Consider the following 20,777-nt stretch of genomic DNA (forward strand, 5'->3'; position numbering starts at 1 on the left):
ATTTGTGATTGGTAAAAAGTTTTGCGGCTGGCGCATAAATTCATGAAGCTACAGTGAAGCCTCCATTCAAAAAAGTACATTCGTACGAAACTTTCTGACACAAAAGCGCAAGTTGGCCATCGTGACGTGTGAAGGAGACTTAGAAAATTTATAAAAGATTTAAGGCATCACGAACATAAAGTATCTAACAGCCAGCTGATAGTCTGTGAAAGTGCGAGGAATCCACCGACAAATTAACTAGCTAGTATAATCTCTCGAATAACTTCCAAGGTAAGACATGGCGCTGACTAAGTATAAGTGATATGAAGTAGAATTCATCTGGCGGGAGCCAACTGGGACGGGGAATTCGAAACGTCTGCTTGGATACATAATTTGTACACCCCCAAAGTGGGTGGGACATATTTTTCCTCTGTATCTCTGGCAGTAGGCATATCAGAGCATCTGCCTGATTTAGGATATGTTTTCTAGTCAAGAGTATTTGCTATAGGCAAAGGTTGTCGTCTTTCGAAGCTTGGTAGCTTACGCAACAGCTAAGAGGATTAGCTCTAGCGTCCTTTACAACAAAGTTGATCTTGGGTAAAGTGTGAAAAGTTACTATTCAATGCGAAGTAAATTTAGTTTGAGTGCCTGTTTATCTTAGTATTTACGGAAACGAGGCTGCTGGTCTGTTAGCCAGAGAGGGATTGATGTGGTCTCAGTACGTACGTATGTATATGTATGTACACAAAAAAGGCAGTCATATAGCCAAAAGCACATTGCCCGCGAAAAAACCTAAGAAAAAACTATTCGACCTGTCAGCAAATCCCAGACCTGACGTTGCGAGGCTAGTACAGGTTTTTACTGGGTATTGGCCGATTGGTACCCACGGCAGATCTACAATGAATTCTGTATAAACGAAAACGAACAGAAGACAGTAGAGCTCTTCTTACCAGATGCCCAGGTTCAACGAAGAGCAGAGTTTATACCGTTGCAAGATATGTATCTTAATGCGGATACGAAAAAGGACTATTAGCTGCTTCACTTACTACGTTGTAACTAACTAAGATCAATTTTTGGAAATATTTGCACCAATTTGAAAAAATTCACTTAAAAGATGCATACATACTTATGTACGCTCCAGAATGATTAAATATTGTTACAAAAATTCGTTTCCTGCTTTCCTTTTTTCTGTTATACGAGTACCCAGGCCCATCCACTACATATAGTGATTCTGTTTTGAATTTTGTTTTCTTGCTAATTGTTGCACATGTTTGTACAATCAACAAATAAATCTCTACACGAATCAGCATCCCAATTGAGCGAGAAGCGCACTCGTTGCCGGCCGGCTGCAATCCAAAACAAAATAAACTGATTTGGGATTTGATTGGATTTGGCTGGTGAGCAGCACTGTAAGCTTTCAGAATTGCAGAAGTGGCTTTCGACGTTGGTTTTCGTAAACAAATCAAATTCAACGTCATTTTTGTATACCGCATAGCGCTGCTAGCTGGCTTTTCCGCAACAGCACACCCCCTATGTGTATATACTACATATGTATGTACAACAATCCCTTCCCACCTGACCGTCTACTTACATATGGCCGGCAACCCGTTGCGTGCTTTTTGTGCAAAATTCACTGTTATAACGCAGCACGTATTTGGAAATATCAACAAAAACCAAAAAAAAAACTGGATTCAATACAAATTCAGATTTGGAAAAGGCACCACGGTCGGCCACATGTATGTGTTTGTGTATGTGCTTACTATCTTCGTTTTCCACTAGGAAAACAAATAAATTTTTCAATTTTGTTGAATGATTAAAAGATTTTGTTGGATTCTAGTGGCGCTTTGCTACACTTACTGTGCTGTTTGGTTTAGCCTCCACCTAGAGCTATGTGCGTACATACATACATATGTAGCCGCAGGAGACACCATTTGTGGTGAAGTGATTTTTATGGTTTTTAAAATTTTGAAAGCAAAGTGCAATAAATTGTATAACAAATGGGTAAATCGAATTAAAATTGTTGAAGGGCAATAGAAGTTGAATTTAAAAGCAATAGATAACTACATAGAGAATAGGTAGTTTAAAATATTTAATTCCAAAAACTGTGTATAGTTTAACTGCCCTTGCGAGGTACACTGTGCCTGTCGAATAAGGCGGTCTGGTCCTAGAAGAAGGAGCCCCAGAAATCTCAAGCGAAAGCTACAGGCTGCAGAGATTTGCATAAAATAGTTTGAGAAGAGGGTATTTCATCCTCATCTACGAACTTTGGTGGAAAACGATATTTGGAGTTTGAAACCTGAGAACCATATGGAAAATGGTTCCATGATCCATGAAACTTCCCTGAATACTATTATAAGACCATAAATAAGCTCATTAGAGCTCATTTAACGATTTCAATCCAAGGATCGATAATAATAATAGATTGGCGCTTACACATAGGTTAGTGTTTGGCCGAGCTTCTCCTCCGATTTGTGGCGTGCGCCTTGATGTTGTCACACAAAGAGGAGGGACCTACAGTTTTATGCCGACTCCGAACGGCGATTGTATTTTTATGAGAATCGGTTTTTCATGGCAGAAATACACTCGGAGGTTTGCCATTGCCTGCCGAGGGGTGACCGCTGTTAGGAAAAAACCTTTTTATCTAAAATTTTTGGCGATGTTGCTTTGACCAGGGCTTGAACCCAATACGATATTAGATAATACATGTGCTCTAAATTTTTTCGCCTCAATTATCGATTTATCCTCAAGTAATGAACACAAGAAACACGGCAATTCTGGCAACTATCTTTCAACTCAATTCTGGCAACTACTCTTTTAGCAACAAGTTTAAAATAACTAAATTAAATTAAAAAAAAATAGTTTTTTCTTTTTAAACAATAAAAAATAAAAATTTAAAACGAACTAAATTAAAAATAAGTAAATAAATAAGTTACCAAAAATTAAAGGAAATAAAAAAATCTTTTGAGAACAATAAAATATAAAATTAATATTAAGGTATAAAAGAAGAAAAAAATTTAATCGAAAACAAAAAATATTAAAATAAGTTTCTAAAAATTAAATGAAATCGGAACATTAAAATCCAAAAATAAAAAAAAAATTTAATTAAATAACGAAAAAAGTTTCTAAACTTTAAATGAAATAAAAAAATCATTTTTAAATAATAAATCTAATATATAAAAAAAGTAAGTTTAAAACGCGGAAAAGATGAAATTAAACAAAAACAAAAAATTATAGACCGAATTTCTAAAGACTAAATGAAATTAAAACAGAACATATATTTTTCGTTGTGGAACAATAAAATCTAAGAATTAAAAGAATAAAGTTTGAAAAAAATTGAAAAATGCTTAAATACATTTCTAACAATTAAATGAAATTTAAAAATACATAAAATAGTTTTTAAAAATTAAATGCAATTAAAAATTATGAAAATCAAAAGTTTTCTTATTAGATCCATAAAATCTCAGATAAAAAAAAAAAAAATTAATAAATTTACAAAAAATTTTGTTGCGCGAATTGTCGAATTTTGTTCGTACCTCGAATCTGTCAAATAGCACGCCGGTGTTTTGCTCACTAGGCCATTGCGTCTGCTGTAGCAGCGCGAGCAAAGTGGTATACCTACATATCCATTTGGAATATACTCAAGAGCTTTCACCATGAAAGTTGGCTAAGGAGCTTTGTTTTGGTAAGTCTTTCGTGCCTGAATAAAAAAAATCTTTCAAACTATCTTGCCTACTTTCTTTCAATTGTCATGCAAAGTACTTGCAACTCTCTCAGCCAGAAATGCCCTGTAAGAACGCAAAAAATTTGATTGCAAGAAAATGACACCGAACCAAATTTGACAAGGGATGCCGGAAATTCGTTCCAAAATAAATCGACAATTTCAAAGACCTTTAGGATTATACCCCCGTCTATATAGGACTGGAATACGGAATTCGATATGTCTCTCGAAAACTAAAAATCCGACGGTTCCAAGACAGAACTTGGTTTTACAGACCTTACTAGTATTTTCCAAGCAAAAATGCTGACTATTGCCGAAATGTGTAACCTTTTGGAGCACAGCAGCTCAAACCAGGTTCAGGTCGCCATTTTCTCAGCTGGACCGTATTTCTAGTTAAATTGCTTAATTTCGGCAATTTTTATTCGACTTCACTAAATTATTTATTTGTTCGAAAATAAATACGAAATATATGGAAACTTTCATAGAAATTTCTGAAATTAACGACGATCAGAGTGGAAAAGTAAAAAAAAAAGAAAAAGAAAAGTAAAGAAAAATAGTGGATTTAAACCTTATCCGATTAATACTCCCAAGAATCATAGTTCGCCAGTAGAATGTTATACATTATATTAAAGGTCTATAGATCGACTTTTCGAAATATGTTTGAATTTAAAAATCGGATGGAAAATAGTCTGTTAATAGACAAGTGAATAAAGTACGAAAATAACGCTTTTTCATAAAAAAAAATTAAGGGCTCAAAAACTATAAGCAACCTATTTTCACTAAGTTTTGTTCCTGGATTATTTCGTATGTAATTCTGAGTTTCGATAAAGCTACACCTAATTAACTTATGTATGAGTTATTATTTATCAAATACTAAAGAAATTCCAACATAATTTTATATGGAAAGATTCAGAGTTGTTTCTTCTGTCACGGGTGGGACAAAAAACAAAGATACTGCTTTTTGAAACAGATATATTTTACAGGAAAGTCTATGGATGTACTAAACATTTCCATCTAAATTAAATGTTTTATCATACAGAAAAGAACCAGCAGAAGCTTGGCCTTTTCAGGCCACTTAACTGTGCTTTTAATTAACTCACCTCCAACCGTATGCGCTCCTCCTTGTTGCCACCGCCGCCATGCTGATGTGAGGAGTGCCGCTGCTGATGCGCTGTCTGCTGTTGGCCATCAATCTCATCCTGTTGTTGCTGTAACTGCTGCGACTGCTGGCTTGCAACGGCCAACTGTTGCTGCGCGCTAATAAATTTACTTGCAGCAGCACTTTTGCTACTCAATTTCAGATGTTGTTTACCATCTTTTGAACAATGTTGCTGGTGTTGATGTTCTCTGTGTGTCTGTTGTTGTGGCTGCTGTTGCCCCGTAGTATGCTGTTGATGATGTTTTTGCACCACGCCACCGCCGCCACCACTGCTGTGATTGGCTGTTGCCGTTGTTGTTGTTGTTGCCCCCGTTGTGGTCGTCGTTGCAATTATATTGACTACAGGTGAACGTAACGGTATATTATTTTCACGATCACTAACCATGAGCAAATCGGGCGGAGCACTGCAGGAAGAAGAGGCGCGCACCTGATGGTACATGAGCTCCTCCGAGTCGGTGGTGCATTCTTGAACTGCAAGTGGAAGAGAGGCGAAGAAAAAAAGTTTTAATTGCAATGATAAATAATAAGTGAATGCTAATATGCTTATGTACAGTGTGAAATTAAACAATGAACATAAATTTAACTTAATTTAGAAATTGAACGAAAATGTTTGACAATATAGAAACTGGAATAAACGTTCTGATAGTTAAAAAAACTGGTCATTTAAAAAACTGATTATGGAAAAAAAATTGTTGGACTAGTTTTTAAAATACCAACATTTATGTACAGTTTTTATATAACAAGAAATTTATGTCCCAAAATTATGTTCAGTTCTTAAATGGCCAAAATTTAGAGTAAATTTTATATAATAAAAAGGAATATACGTTCAGGTTTTAAATGCAGCGGAAAATGTATCTCCGGGTTTTAAATATGAAATAAATTATGTCTGGATTTTAGCCATCTAGCTAGAAATTTTGTTCGGTTTTTAGATTCAATAAATGTATGTGTAAGTCTAAATGATGATGTCTAGTTTTTAAACGGTAAATGTTTACCTAAAATTTTTTTTGATGACCAAAAATGTGTGACCAGTTTTTTAACGACTAAAAATTATATCCAGGTTTTAAGAAACCAAAAGTTGTTGAAATGATCTAAAAGGTGATCCAGTTTTAAAATTACTAAACATTTATTTCCAGTTTTTATGATCATGTTTTTAAACCATAAATTTATGTCCAGTTTTTATATGACTGACACTTTTGATAAATTTTTCAATCACCAAAAACTTTCAACAACAAATTTATTATTATTCTAACTTTTTAAACCACCAAAAATGTTCGTTCAGTTTTAAGATTGGAAATGTTTATGTCCAGTTTAAAAATTACCAAAAATTGACCTCCTGTTTTAAGATGTTCCTAAATTTATGCCATTTTTTGTGACGGTAGATATGTCCATGCATACGAACAAACATACATATACATATGTATGTATGTATGTGTGTATTATTCCATGCCATCATTAAATCTGAATGACTTTACACCAACAGTTATTAAATTGACAGCGCTAGCAGCTGTTTGTTGTTAATCGTTGTATGTAATTAAATTAATTCGCCACATATCCGGCGCCGCTAATGCAACGTCAATACACACATACATATGTACAGCTACCGTCATACGCGTCGCGTTGTTATAATTTATTAACTGCGACTTTTTATTTTTTTGCATGCTGTTGTTGCCGTCTACTGTGCTGCTAGCTAGCGGACAGTAAACCTGCCGTCAACTAGTTTTTTTGTACATATTTGCAGGCAACTGTTTTAAATATTTGCGCGACTTATCTCGCCAGTGGAATGCTCAAGTTGGTTTACTCGACGCTAAGTCGGCGTCAGCGCCGCTATTGGCGCTTTGACTGTCGTTGACGTTGACTAACCAAGGAATTTAATGCCAACTCGCATGCAATTTATCGCAAACAAAGGCTTAAAAGTTTATGCCAGTCAGCCGACCAACCACAGTCAGCTGCCATCCAACCACTCAGCCGAGTGTAGGAAAGCAAGCTTACAGCAATCAGCATAACAAAAGCGGGAAATACGTACAATAAAAGCAAAAAAAAAATATATATAATATATTGTATATAAAAAAATGCCATAAGAATTTTGTAATTAATGGTGATGCATTCAAAGCCGGCGCCACAAAAGCGTTCCAAGTATTTCCCACACGCATCCTCCCACCCCTGCTTATTCGAAATGCCAAACGCTTCAGCTTTGTGGACTTTGAGTTCATTCGGCTTGCCTTGCCCTGCCCTGCCTTTAAACGCACGCGCGCCAGCTTATTCATACGCCCTGGTCAACAGTTTGCCAGCCAGCCAGCCCAGTCATCAAATGACTGCGTGCATGCCATTGTTGTTGTTGGTTATTTTGCACAAGCATTCCGATTTGAAAGCCAACACTTGCGTTAACGCGCCGCCGCATCGTTTGCCGGCAACTGTTGCCCGTCGCGCTGATTCAGTGGTCGCTCCATGCTTGCTGTTCATTTTTTGCTTACACGCTCTCATATCGCCTGTTGTTGGTGTGCCACTATTGTTGTGCACTACTTGTGTTGTTGTTGTTTTTGCTTCTGCATGTGATATGGTGTTTTTGCCCCCACTTGGCTGACTGGCTGGAATTAATGAAAGCGCCGACAACTTTCATACTGACATATTGCCCCTTAAAGTAATTTATTTAGTGGTGGCGGTCGCTTTGAAAGCGCCGATTGTGATGGCCAATAAAAGAGCGCAGACAACAAGTAAACAGTAGTTGGAAAATGTATATGTATATATAGTAAGTACATACATACATATGTATCCATGGATATATTGGGGAAGTTTTATAGTGCATCTGTGTGAATTAAATGAAACTATTTTTGCTTCAGCTGCGGTAAACTTCCACAAGAATAAATACTGGATGAATAATTACAGATTTTATCAAATTTTTATATTGTCTTTAATATTCATGAACCCTTTTAGGTCAGTGATCTTAATAATGTAGTGGTTTTGTTTATAGTAATCTTATTAATTTTTTTCTTGGCTCGAATGAGTGAATGAGGCTGTCGTTACGTATACGTCATGTTGATCGTTAATTGGTTAAAAAAATGTACCGTTAATTTAAACAAAAATTATCTACATTTTTCAAAAACCATCGATTTGTGCCCAGTTTTTAAATGGCCAAAATCTATGTCGATTTTTAAAATTACCAAAAATTTATGTCCAGTTTTTGATTGGCCAAAAATCATATCCATTTATTAAAAACAAACTTTATGTTCGGTTTTTAGTCTAGCAAAATCAATCTATGTCCAGTTTTAAAATTACCAAAAATACGTCGCCAATTTTTAACTGTCCAAAAATGACGTCCATTAAAAAAAATATTTATGACAAGTTTTCAAATTAACGAAACTTGTGTCCAATTGACCAAGAATTATGTCCATTTTTTAAAAACCATAAATTCATACCAAAAACATATGTATGTATGTCCAGTTTTTAACTGACCCAAAATGATGTTCATTTCTAGAAAGCCATAAATTTAAGTTTAGTTAATTTTTTAATACATTTATGCCCAGTTTTGAAATTAACAAAACTTTATGCCCGGTTTTTAATTTACCAAAAATTGTGTCCATTTTTAGGAAACCATAATTTTATGCTTAGTTTTTAAATTGTCAAAATTTATGTCCAGTTTTTAAATTATCACAAATTTATGTCCAGTTTTTAACTGACCAAAAATGTTATCAATTAAAAAATAAACATTTACGACCCTTCTTTCAAACCAACAAAAGTTTATGTCCAGTTTTTAATTGACCAAAAATTATGTCGATTTTTACAAAAACCTTAAATTCATGACCAGTTTTTAATTGACCAAAAATATAGTATGTCGAGTTCTTAACTGACGTAAAATGATGTACATTTTTTAAAAACCACAAATTCATATTGAGTTTTCTAGTGATTAGCTCTTTGGCTAATTCATTACTTTGCGAACATTTCTTAAATAAGAATAAGCCTTGCAATCCTCCAATGCTTCAAAATTTTTTTCAAATGCCAAATATTTTGTGAAATAATTTTCGAGTCGCAATTTTTTGAGTGTCTCGTGCTTTGACATTCAGTTCCAGAGAAAGAGCCTTTCTATTATTTTATCTCAATTCCTTTTATTAAAATCTTCAGTAAAGTTTTGTTATCGTTCTAGCGGCCGTCACAATCGAATGTTTAGAGGTACGTTCTACCACTATACATAACAAAAAATATCTTTCTAATAGCCTTCGGTCCGCGGCAGGCAACGGCAAACCTGCGAGACTTCTCATTAAGGCACAGTCAAATTCTTAACGAAAATGTGAGCACCAAATAATATTTGCTTATTTTCTGTTAGTCACTAAATCTCTATGATCAGCCAGCTGTTGTTTTAGTACCTATTTCATTATTTTATTTTATTTTTTTTCAAAGTTTACGCTCCACTACTTTTAGTTGTATTTCAAATGACATTCATCAACTATGTCACCTCGTCTGGTTTAATTCTTTTCGTTTGTCTGCTGCTATCTTATCACAAATGGCAAACAAAGTTGTAAAACGATTTTTTTACAAAACTTTGTCAGCTACTTTATTTAGCAATTCCATTTGAAAATTACTTAGCTGAAAATTTTAAACTTTGTTATATACATACATATATGTATAAAAATAGTGACACAATTTAACAGCAAATTTTGTTAAAAAGAAAAACATAAACGAAGCAGAACCAAAAAGCGTTGCTTAACAAGAAATAAGAACAGGTAAATATTGATTGAAGTTTGATCGACAAATAGTTTGCAGCTATGCTTCGGTTATGCAGACATTGTGAACAGACAGACTACTGCATTTAAAGAGTAACACATTTTATTTCAATGGCAACTTGGGACTGAGAAAACAAACCGGCATATTTTGGAATTTCTTAAGTGAATAATAGAAAGGAAGCCAGTAAGTCAAAGCGGTGTCCAATGCAAAACGTGATACCTAAATATAACTCAAAACTACAGTATTGTATATTACATCAAATTTCGATCAACAGGTGCTCCTAGAAAAACCATATCCGCTATTTATTCTATGGGCAATATAGCAGAGGTTGGGATTTCATATCTTTTAATGATGTCTATATCAGCTACTTTACCACACTGACAGAGCTGCACTTACATAGTTGTTGGCCTACTGACAACCAGATAAAACTTGTCAAACATCCAACGGCCGCATAACCTCACTAGCCGTGCTATCTAGTATATCTATATATATAATACGCGAAGCATAAAAGATCTGCACGGTTCGTTCGATTTTCAGAAATGGGATGTAAAATTAAAGCGCTTGGCCTGTTGATGTGCAAACTGGTTTTATTTTTTCGAAAGGAGTTGCCACCTTTTAAATAATTAAACTCAAGTTTTTTACTAATCAATGCCCTCAGATCCGCACCGTCCGTTCGATTTTCAGAAGTGAGGTACCAAATTAAAGGGCTTAGGGTGTGGATGTTCAAGAAGGTTTTACTTTTTCGAAAAAAGTTGCCACCTGTTAAGGAATTAAGCTCAAATTAGATAAAAAGTTAAATCAATTATTAAATATGGGTATCAATCGAAATGGCTTTGAAAGGGCTTTATAATTTAAATACATATAGGAGGGTTGCCACATGTTAAAAAAATTTAATTCAATTTTAATTAAAGGAATTTGGTAAGTGAATAAGGTATCGCTATATGGGTGTCATACATAAGAGGTTTAAGATGATAGTAGTTTGGAAATATTTTGAATAGGGTTGCCACCTATTTGAGAAGTCTAATTGAACTATTTTATACCCAAGTTATATGAAATATTAACGATGGGTATCAAATGAAAGAGCTTCAATAAATACTTAGTTTGACAATTTAGAACATTTCTGATGTGTTTGAGGGTTGCCCCAGTTTAAAGGGTTAAATAAAAATTATTTAATAAATTAAATGAATTACTTAGCGATGGTTATCAATGGAAACGGGTTCAAAATCCTTTACTTAAGAACTATATTTAGGAGGGTTGCCACGTGTTTAAAAAATAAATTTCCACTTAATTCATCAGTTACTTGAAATATTTATAATGATGTCAGACGAAAAATATTTCAAAAAATTTTAGTTCGAAAATAATTGTTAAGAGCATTGCCGCCTGTTACATGAAATTTTAAAAAATGGTTTATCAATCGAACGAGTGTTAAGAAATCTTTAAATTGAACATTTAGAATTTTTTTTGTGTGCCAGAAGATTTTAAATTATTTAATAAGGTAAATGGATTATCAAAAGATGGGTATCAATCAAAATGGGTTTGAAAATACGTTATTTCTGAACTGTATTTTGAAGAGTTGCAATGTGCTTAAAAAACAAATTCGACTTAATTCATCAGTTAATTCAAATATGTATAACAATTCCAGACGAAAAAAAGATTACAGTTTGAAAATACTTTAAATGGGGTTGCCACCTGTTTGAAAAGTCGAATTTGGTTTACTTATACGCAAGCTACGTAGATCAAATATCGAAATATTAGTGTCAAACGAAAGAGTTTTAGGAAAACTTTAGGCTGATAATATTTTTAATTAGGGTTGCCATCTATTTTTTCATCACATCTGCATCGTTATTTCGAATTTCCAAAATGAGAAGTCAAATTGAAGAACTGAAATTCTATATAGATGTGTACAGGTTTTATTTCTTGAAGTTGCAACCTTTTTAGCTGTACAGGGAGATTTGAAATTTCTCATCAGTCAGAAATGGTTTAGATGAATCATTAGGAGTATTTTTTAAGGTTTTTGAATAGGGTTTCTCCTGTTTAAAATAATAAATTCAATCTTGGCGTTTTAACGCCATGCGAGTTCACTAGTTTTACATATGTTTACATAACTAGTTCGTACCACATGCTCGCTTCGTGTTCATAAACGAAATCCGCAGTTCGGAAATAGTGAAGCAAGTGATGATAATGCAGAAATTTTGACTGAAGATAAAACTCAAAACAATATTCTCTGTGTTATATGCTGCGTTCCATGCAAACATTTTAAGGTTTTCCAGCAATATTTTCAACATATAAGAAAGCATGCAGACAAAATTCATACAAAAGCACTATGTTCGATTTGCCGAGCAGTTATTAAAGACGACGTTTTTCCTATATCTTGTTAGACTTAGTAAAAATATTTTGTGAATACTACTTTTTTCATATGAATTCTATAACATTTTTTGTTTAATTGTATTTTTGGAATATACAAAGTTCTTTTTCCTTCTGGTCAGTAAACTATTTTTGTTACAAATAGTATAAATAAGCAATGGGAAATAAGGCAAAATTTCTTTTATTTCCAACCTTTGTTGGAAATAAAGCAAAACTCAGATTTTGGTATTATTTCCCATTTAAAAGTGAAATTAAGCAAATTTTGCGTTATTGCCATTTGTGTTATTTTTTGGGACTTTTCGTATTTCTTCGTGTTTTATTTTTGGAGACTTTCGGCACAATTCCGAACTTTTCTGGAAACTTAAGGCAGCTTTTGAAAGTAGGCTATTCTTTCTTGCTCATCTACATTGTTTGCCTTTTCCCTGTGTCTGCTTTAGAAGCACTGGTATCAATGAGGCATAACTTCCCTTCAGGAAAACAGTGGCAATTTATACCACCGTGCCAGGTTTTATAAGAAAATGTTGTCATTACTAAGTGAACTCACTCCTAGTGATGTTGCGGGTGTTAATTCCGTTTTGTTTACAATCAAAAATCATTAAATCAGCCCAAAAATGCCGACTGAACAGAACTAGAATTTGGTTCTCTGAGTTTATCACAGTTCTGACGCAAACAGTCGGTCAACTTCAATGGCACACTCATGTTAAAGTTGCCGGTCGTTATCGTAAATAAAAATCGGAACTAAGACCGGTATGTTCAATTGGTACCTGTCACGGTGATATGTCAAGTACCGATAGTTTTGCCTGCTGGGTCTTATCTGTAGTTGTTACTTGCATTTATACTTTCATAGTGAGTCTATTAACTATGTTTAACTAGATAGAGCCCATCCATTTTTCCTTTTTTTCTTTTTTACTGGCCATCTTACATTTCTACGTGAAATCGTTGGCACCAAAATATGAAAAAAATCGTCATGGTTTAGATACATAGTGGTTCCTTCAATTTATATGTGCTTTTGTTCGCAATTTAAATATTCACTTACCTACTGAGAAAAAGTTATCTTTATTTATATGCTCGTTTAAAATATATTTGCATCTCAAGCTAATACATAAATAATACAGCCAAATGTAAAAAAGAACCAAAAAAAACAAAAAAATTTAAATACATTTTAAACCCTTCACAAGCTGTCTGTAAATGGCGCTAGCGAATATAAAATGAAATACCGCCTTAAGGGCACTTTAGAGAAACAGCAAACGGGAATAACTAACCCCGATCTCTATATACATATGTATGTACATTTAGACATTTATTTTAATTTAGTACAGGTGTTCATTACTGTGTCCAGTTGCCCGCAGCTTAGTTTTAACAAATTAAGCTTTAAAGGGCAAGCTATTTAATTATACACTATGAAAACCCTGCAGGAAAAATTTAACAAAAATCCATAATTCTGGATAAAAAAAGAACGAGGAATAGGTTTTGTTTAACCACAGCCTTATTTAAAATTAGCGAATAAAGAAAAAGAGAACGCGAACTAAATAAGCGAGTAGCGATACATTATTCTGATAAATATTGATATTCCTAAAGGGAAGCTACAACACTACTGGTCATAATAATAGGTAAAAAATTAAAGATTATATTGTTTGCCACTTATATATGTTTCTTTATTTGTTTTTAAGAATTTTCTTTTCAGTTTGATCTATACCAGAAACCACATATGTATGTAAATAAGAGTTTCAAGGCTGTCACAAAGTTCACAAAAATTAATCAAAACTCAAAAAATTAAAAAAAAATCTAGATTTTTATTCAGAAAATTTTCGATTATGCAGTTTTTTAGCCAATACAATTTTAGTACAATAAATAAAGGGCAAGTTTAAAGTCACTAAAAATTTCCATTGATTTTTTATGTGGAAGAAAATGAGCAACAATCTCCACAAAAAAAAAAATATCAAAAAAATCAACGATAATTTTTAGCGCCTTGAAACTTGCACTTTGTTGTGCTAAAATTGAATGGGCTACAAAACTGTAAAGCGTTAAACCCATGTGTTACTTTTCAGTGCGAAGACTTGTGAAATTCCTCATTAAAATGAATGTCACAAAAACTAATGAATATGTACGCTTTGAAATTAATTAAATTAAACTACAAGCTGTAAAACGCTATATTCCGGTATAAGCAATCGACAACCATAATATTAAGCCTATCGCTGTCAATTCTTCACCAGTATTGGCAGTAAGTATGCTCATTAAAGTCAAGTACGACGACAAGTAATAACAGTGATTGGTAAAAGTGAGCTATAACAGCGCAGCCTGTCAGGCTGCTAGTATTTATGGGAAAGGCTGGCTTTGACATACATACATGCCTACACGTGTTTAAAAGTGTAGAACATATTTACGATCATAGCCTGCTGTTTTATTTTACTTCATAAAGTAGTGAGACATCCCCAACCCTTGCTGGAGTGTCATTCGGCTTTTTAGTTTTTTTTTTCTTACACAAAAATGCCAACGGCGTGATTCATGCATGCGTCACCGCAACGCATTTTAGTTTGCAATTAATTTCGCACAGCACTGTAAGCCAGCCAGCCGGTATGATGGGGCTTGGGAGCGAGCTACAAGTCCACCTCATCAGTGTTGCCAGAAATAAATATCTAAATATTTAGGGCCAGCATCTCCAGAAAAAGGGGATGGAAACGGCTAAATAAAATAAATTTTGAGATAAGAAAAGAGCTAGTTTCATTATTTATCGATTAAACATATATTTTTTTTATTTATTTTAGAACGAATTCTCAAAATTTTATTTGTATAGGTACATAGATATGCACATAGGCACATATAATTTTCATTCTAAACAAACATTGTGAGTTTTAAACTCGTATGAAGATAACAAAAAATGTATCTATTTATTATTATTGTATACATATATTACGAATTCATTAATTACACTAGTTTATAAGTAAAAAGCACTTCGCTATTTTTTAGAATAATTTAGGATCGCTAAACCTGAAAATAAATCTCATTTATTTCCCCAAAAAATCGTTTTCTAGGCCTTTTGTAGTTATTGCTAAAAAACTCTAGAAAATCGAATACAACTAATCTTCTTTGGAAACATTTCGAAAGATATATTATTGCTTTGATATATTTGTTGTGTCAATCGGAATAGTACTTTCCAGGCGTATACATTTGAGCGATAAGGATATTTTTAAGCTTTTTAAACTTTTGACAAATTTAATACAAGCAGCCAATTTAAATGTTTTGCTACAATCACTCTTTCAGTTGAAAATGTGCTTTTCCAAACAAACAGCAGGAATGTTTAAATTTAGTGTTTAAAATTAAGCTAAGATTTTCGGAGCTGTTTCAAATTTAAAAGGGCTAAAATAGAGCTAGGGGCTTAAAGCAAATCTCTGGGGCAATTTAAAATAAAAGAGCTAAATCTAGCCCCAAGAGCACCAAAATGGCAACACTGCACCTCATACATGCTCATTAGGACGCGCCACTCTCCATAAAAAAACGGTATCTCTGTAGGACAGCGAAACCATCCCGGACTTGGCTAATATTTTCTGAAAGTATACATATCCGGTAATAAAATACTCGATTGATTTGTAGAAGTTAGTCCGTATTTTTTTTTTATGGCCTACTAATGTTTTCATGTGCCGACCTAGGAAGTTTGCAAAAAAGGGGAATAAATTGTTGAAATAAATGTCTGAGCTAAATTAAAGGTCAAGACGTATGCACTAAAATTTCATGGGAAATATTTTCGTAGAACATTTTAACCTATTAGCTCCCGCGTAAAAGGTTGGTTTTACCCTTACTGCAAGAGGCCGCTCAAAAAACAAATTTGTAAGGTCGTGGGATGATTCTAAAGAATTATTCTTCGGAAAATTTTACTAGGGGTCTTCTCAGACAAAATCTTTATGTCACCAACGTAAAGGTATCTAATAATAAAAAAAAATGTATGTCAAAAAGGAATAACTTCAAAATCCGATTTTAACAAATCTTTTGTATATAGAAAAAATTCAAACTTGTCTTTTTTCTACAAAAAATTTTTAAAATAATTCCCATGAAATTTTACTATATTGGTCTTAACCTTTAATTTAGCTCAGACATTTATTTTAATTATTTTTTCCACTTTTTTGAAAAATACTTTTTTAAATTTTTTTTTGAAAAAATATAAAAAAAACGAATTTTATTTATAAAAAATTGATTTTTGTAGGTGTTTTCAAATCGGTACAGCCCACCTTAGTATTATCTAATTTTTTTTCCGAAATATTTTGGCGGTAGTCTTAAAATATAATACATTTTATAATTCGGGTGGAAAATCCACAATTATTATTTTTTTTTGGTAAGGCACCCTAATGTACATACATATGTATGTACGCACGTTTGCCATTAAATTGGCGCACGTTCGTAGCATTGCTGACGGTTGTGGCGTCGTGTTGTGCCGGCGAGTGGCTTTTATCTTTTCATTTTCTATTCAAATCGAATTGCATTTTACGTGGCGCGACTTCAAACACCACAATAATACCCATAGCATAACAACAATTATAAAAATAACAGCATAACTAAATGACAATAAAATGATCCCATGCTTACAGACACACAAACATATTTACATAAAAACATGGATATGCTAAAAAGTCATGGCTTTGCTGGCATATCGTGCCACATAACTGGCATGCATTTTTATACCCGAGCGCACTTGTGCACAAGGGTATTATAACTTTGTTCACATAACGGTTGTTTGTAACAGCCAAAACGAATCGAGATAGATATAGACAAATGTATACATAAATGATCAGAACGGTGACTGTCTGTCCGTCCGTCCGTCCGTCCGTCCGTCCGTCCGTCCGTCTGTGCACACGATAACTCGAGTAAAAATTGAGATATCTTAACGAAACTTGGTACGTGGACTTCTTTTGGGCGTAGGACGGATGGTATTGAAAATGGGCTAAATCGGACAATAACCACGCCTACCTCCCATATAACGGTAATTTTCAGAAATACGAAAACTGCGATATTTTAGTAACTATTAAAGATAATTCACTCAAAATTGATATTTACAATGAGTTTTAGACGAAAAATAAGAATATTATAGATTTTTGGAAAATGGGCGTGGCCACGTCTACTTATGGTTACATGTGTCTAACTTAGTAACCGCTGCACCAATTTCTTCCAAACTTGGCACAGTTGTTGGTCCTGGTACAGCATACCAAATGGCCGAAAATTTTTAAAATCGGACAATAACCACGCCCACATCCCATATAACGGTAATTTAGAAAAATACGAAATCCTCGATAAATCAGTAAATATTAAAGCTATTTTTTTCAAAATTGATGGGTGCAACAATTCTTAACAAAGAAATATGTTTGTGATAAAATTTTGGAAAATGGGCGTGGCACCGCCCACTTATGATCACATATATGTGTCTCGGTAACCGTTCTACCAATTTGTACCAAACTCGGTATGGTTATTGTACTTGCCACACAAAAGCCAACCGTTGAAAATTGTTGAAATCGGACTAAAATTACGGCCGTTTTTCATATAACCGGTAAATTTCAGAAATGCTTGAAATTTCAATATTTCGAAATTTAAGGACGCTAATTTACTTAAAATTTATACACCCCGGCTTATCAGGTAGCGGCAGCTTTCGGAAAGGTGGAAAACATATATTTAATACTTGCGCCGGGTATTTAATGTTCGGCTCCGCCCGAACTTAGACTTTCTTACTTGTTTATTTTTATTTTTATTGTCAATTCCACGTGGTGCCGGCGCGATGCATTTGCAATCGCACTCTAGTAAATTGAACTCGCTGTTTGTCCTATTAATCATATAAGTGGATATTTGCTTTTAGTAATGCATAATGCCGCCCTATAAATGTCATACCAAATTCATAATAAACACACGTATAAATTAAGGAATATATGTAAATACCTGCGTACATTCAAACCTACATTGATTATGCACGCTTGTTGTTAAACCACTTTGTTAATTTATGATCGCAAAACTAATTTATGACATAAAAAAAATTTTACTACTTTTTCAAAATTTGAATAACAAGAATAACAAGCGACACACATACACGCATTCATATGAGTACATCTAAGGTAGCGCACTTTTTCGCCAAGTACATACATACATACATATGTACATATTTGTTTGTCACAATCTAGGTAAACTTTGCGGTGAAATTCGTTTCATGTTGCATTTTGCTGCTAAGTTAAACGAAAGCCGCAAAAGAGGGAACAATTTAGCGAATCTTATCGTTGCCGCAAAATCTGCACACCTTTTGTTGGGTCTTATCACGCTTGTTTGCACTTGGTCAAGTGGGTGAGTAAACAAAAACATAAAATAAACGGCTGGCTTAATTCCAGTAGCGATTAATGTGCGAAATAAATAAGTATTCACTGAAAAACTAAATAATAATAAAATTGGTTCTAAAGTGCGATTATGAGTAAGGCCATGTTTATCTGTACAAATTAAGGCATCTAGTACCGGGATCCGGGATGCCGAATTCCGGGAGTCCCGAGACCTTTTTTAAGTCCCGAAATTCCGGGATCAAGCCCTCGGGATCATGGAATATAATTTAATTTACGACCAAATTAAAATAGAACGAAATTCAGACACTGTAATTGCATAAAAGAATTATAAAATGCAACCCTACAAATACTCAAATAATATATTACAATTCTAACTAACACTACTATTATTCTATGTTATAATATAAATAACATATACATATATGAGGCATTCTTTTTCATATCGGACACCAAATTTGGTGTCACAATTTCGATTGGCTTCACATTTTTCCTTTTTTCTTCGGACTTCATTGTTGACTCTCACAAAATAAATCACCACGTCTTAAAAAAAAATATTTTAAAAATACTTCTTGAAAAACTCCCATTTTTCGGATCATGGTTTTTACAGGGATTTAAACAGGGATTACGATGTGTAATTTTAAATTCCAAATATACTAGTCTTCACTATGCAAATCAACTTAAAAAAGTTCAACTGTTAATAACTAAGTTAACTTTAGCAAAATCATAACCATCATATAGAAAGCCCGGTTCTTAATCTTCAAAACAACGTTAAGATGGTGTCTAAGATGAGTAGAGCCCGAGATATAACGATTTGAAGAAGTACATAAATGGTCAGTATCACGAAAAAATTCGAACTTTGACAGATCATACCTCCGAAGAGGAAAAAAATAATGGAATATGTGTTAGCTTATTTCAAGTATAGAACCCATACAAAAATTTGAAGTGAATCGGAGACATGACATCATTTTTTTATGTATATGTTGAGGCATACTAATCTTACTACACTTATGTGTTTATGTATAAATACTATGTATATGTAGGTGTGAAGATGATCTCTTATTTTTTACTTTTTGTAAAAATGACTGCGGCTACAATATGAATGAATTTCAATTCCATAGCTTTTAGCAGGGACCGTAACGGTTATGATATTTTTCAAAAAAGTAAAAAAAATAATCGTTATTTTTTCACCGATATGTTTTCAGTCAAAAATAAAAGTTACAAATTGACTTTAATCTTTTCGGTCAAAAATAATAATTAAGATATGACTTTTATTTTTTCGGTCAAAAGATGCTAGCCACAACTTGTTGATTTCCAGAGGGTAAGGTTTCGAATTCCATTGCAAGCAACATGCAAATTAAATCATTTTTTTCAAAACGAACGCTTTAGTTTAATAGGCGCGGAGTTGCATTGAACATTTACCACTAAACAGTACTTTCGTTGACGTTTATAGTGTACTAGCAATTACCCGGCGTGCTTCGCTGCGCCTTAAATGTATTTTTGTGTTGTAACTCTCCCCCTAAGCTCTTATGGCCTCATTTACAAAATATTTTTAAAGAACTTTATGAAGTTAGATTTAAAAAAATCGATCTATGAAGCATTGTTTATTTTTTTTTTGAGTTAATATATTTTCGAAGGTAATTAGAAAATATGTAAAGAACCGACTTTCTCTTGGAAATTTAATTTATAATCTTATAACTGGAGTCTACTATCGCACCCTTTCCTCAAACGTGTATTGATTCAATATTCAAATAACGTATATTTATATAATTTGAAAAAATCTCCCTACTATACAAATATGTACAGCAATATTAAATAATATTTTCAAATGTTGTGAGAGGGAGTAACAAAACAAAATTACTTTTAAGGCGCAGCGAAGCACGCCGGGTATTCGCTAGTGTCACATGAAATTAACTGAGCAAAGTACAATGAATAGCTGTTAAACAATGGCACCATCTACTTTAAATGAAACATACTTATTTTCGTGGGGGATACTCACACACCATATACTTTTCTATTGAAATTTTTCCTGAATTTTCCTAGCTATAAACCTCCAACGAATGCAAAACCGTGAAAATCGGTTCGTGCGTTCTGGAGTTATAGCGTCAGGAAGGAAAACCCTACTTATTTTTATATTAAAGAAGATTAAAGAACTGTCCGCATTACTCAATTTTATTTTTCACTAAAACGGTATTCATGAATTTTTTAATTTTTTTTTTATTTGCTTCCGCATACTTTTGACATAACAGCTTTCATTTTATGCCGATATTAAACAAATACAGCCTAAGTTTACCCGGGTCCACGTTTTGGTCTGTATCTCGTGACCCAAGTCACCCAGCTATATGAAAAGTGCTCAATCTTAAAGAATTCATGAACAGCTTTCATTTGATACCCATATTAAACAAATACACCCAAGGTTACCCAGGTCCACGTTTTGGTCTATATCTCGAGACCCTAGTCACCCAGCTATTTGAAAAGTGCTCTATCTTAAAGCATTCATGAACAGCTTTAATTTGATACCCATATTAAACAAATACATCCT

At 33.6% G+C, this 20,777-nt stretch overlaps 1 protein-coding gene across 4 annotated transcripts in view; it reads right to left on the bottom strand.

Annotated features, from left to right (window-relative positions):
- The window catches only part of LOC118739080 (protein naked cuticle-like), a 236,991-nt gene that overhangs the window by 32,331 nt on the left and 183,883 nt on the right, over positions 1-20,777 (bottom strand). For all 4 annotated transcript variants that reach the window (XR_004992978.1, XR_004992977.1, XR_004992976.1 and 1 more), the window contains exon 3: positions 4,798-5,327. Coding sequence is in view for 1 of the 4 variants with exons in the window: in XM_036470201.1 (XP_036326094.1) it covers positions 4,798-5,327 (530 nt within the window). In the remaining 3 variants the exon portion in view is untranslated. The remainder of the gene's footprint in view (positions 1-4,797; positions 5,328-20,777) is intronic.

This window comes from Rhagoletis pomonella, unplaced genomic scaffold (assembly GCF_013731165.1).
Source record: "Rhagoletis pomonella isolate Grant_MI unplaced genomic scaffold, Rhpom_1.0 Rhpom_scaffold_00005, whole genome shotgun sequence".
In the NCBI taxonomy this organism is placed as follows: domain Eukaryota; kingdom Metazoa; phylum Arthropoda; class Insecta; order Diptera; family Tephritidae; genus Rhagoletis; species Rhagoletis pomonella.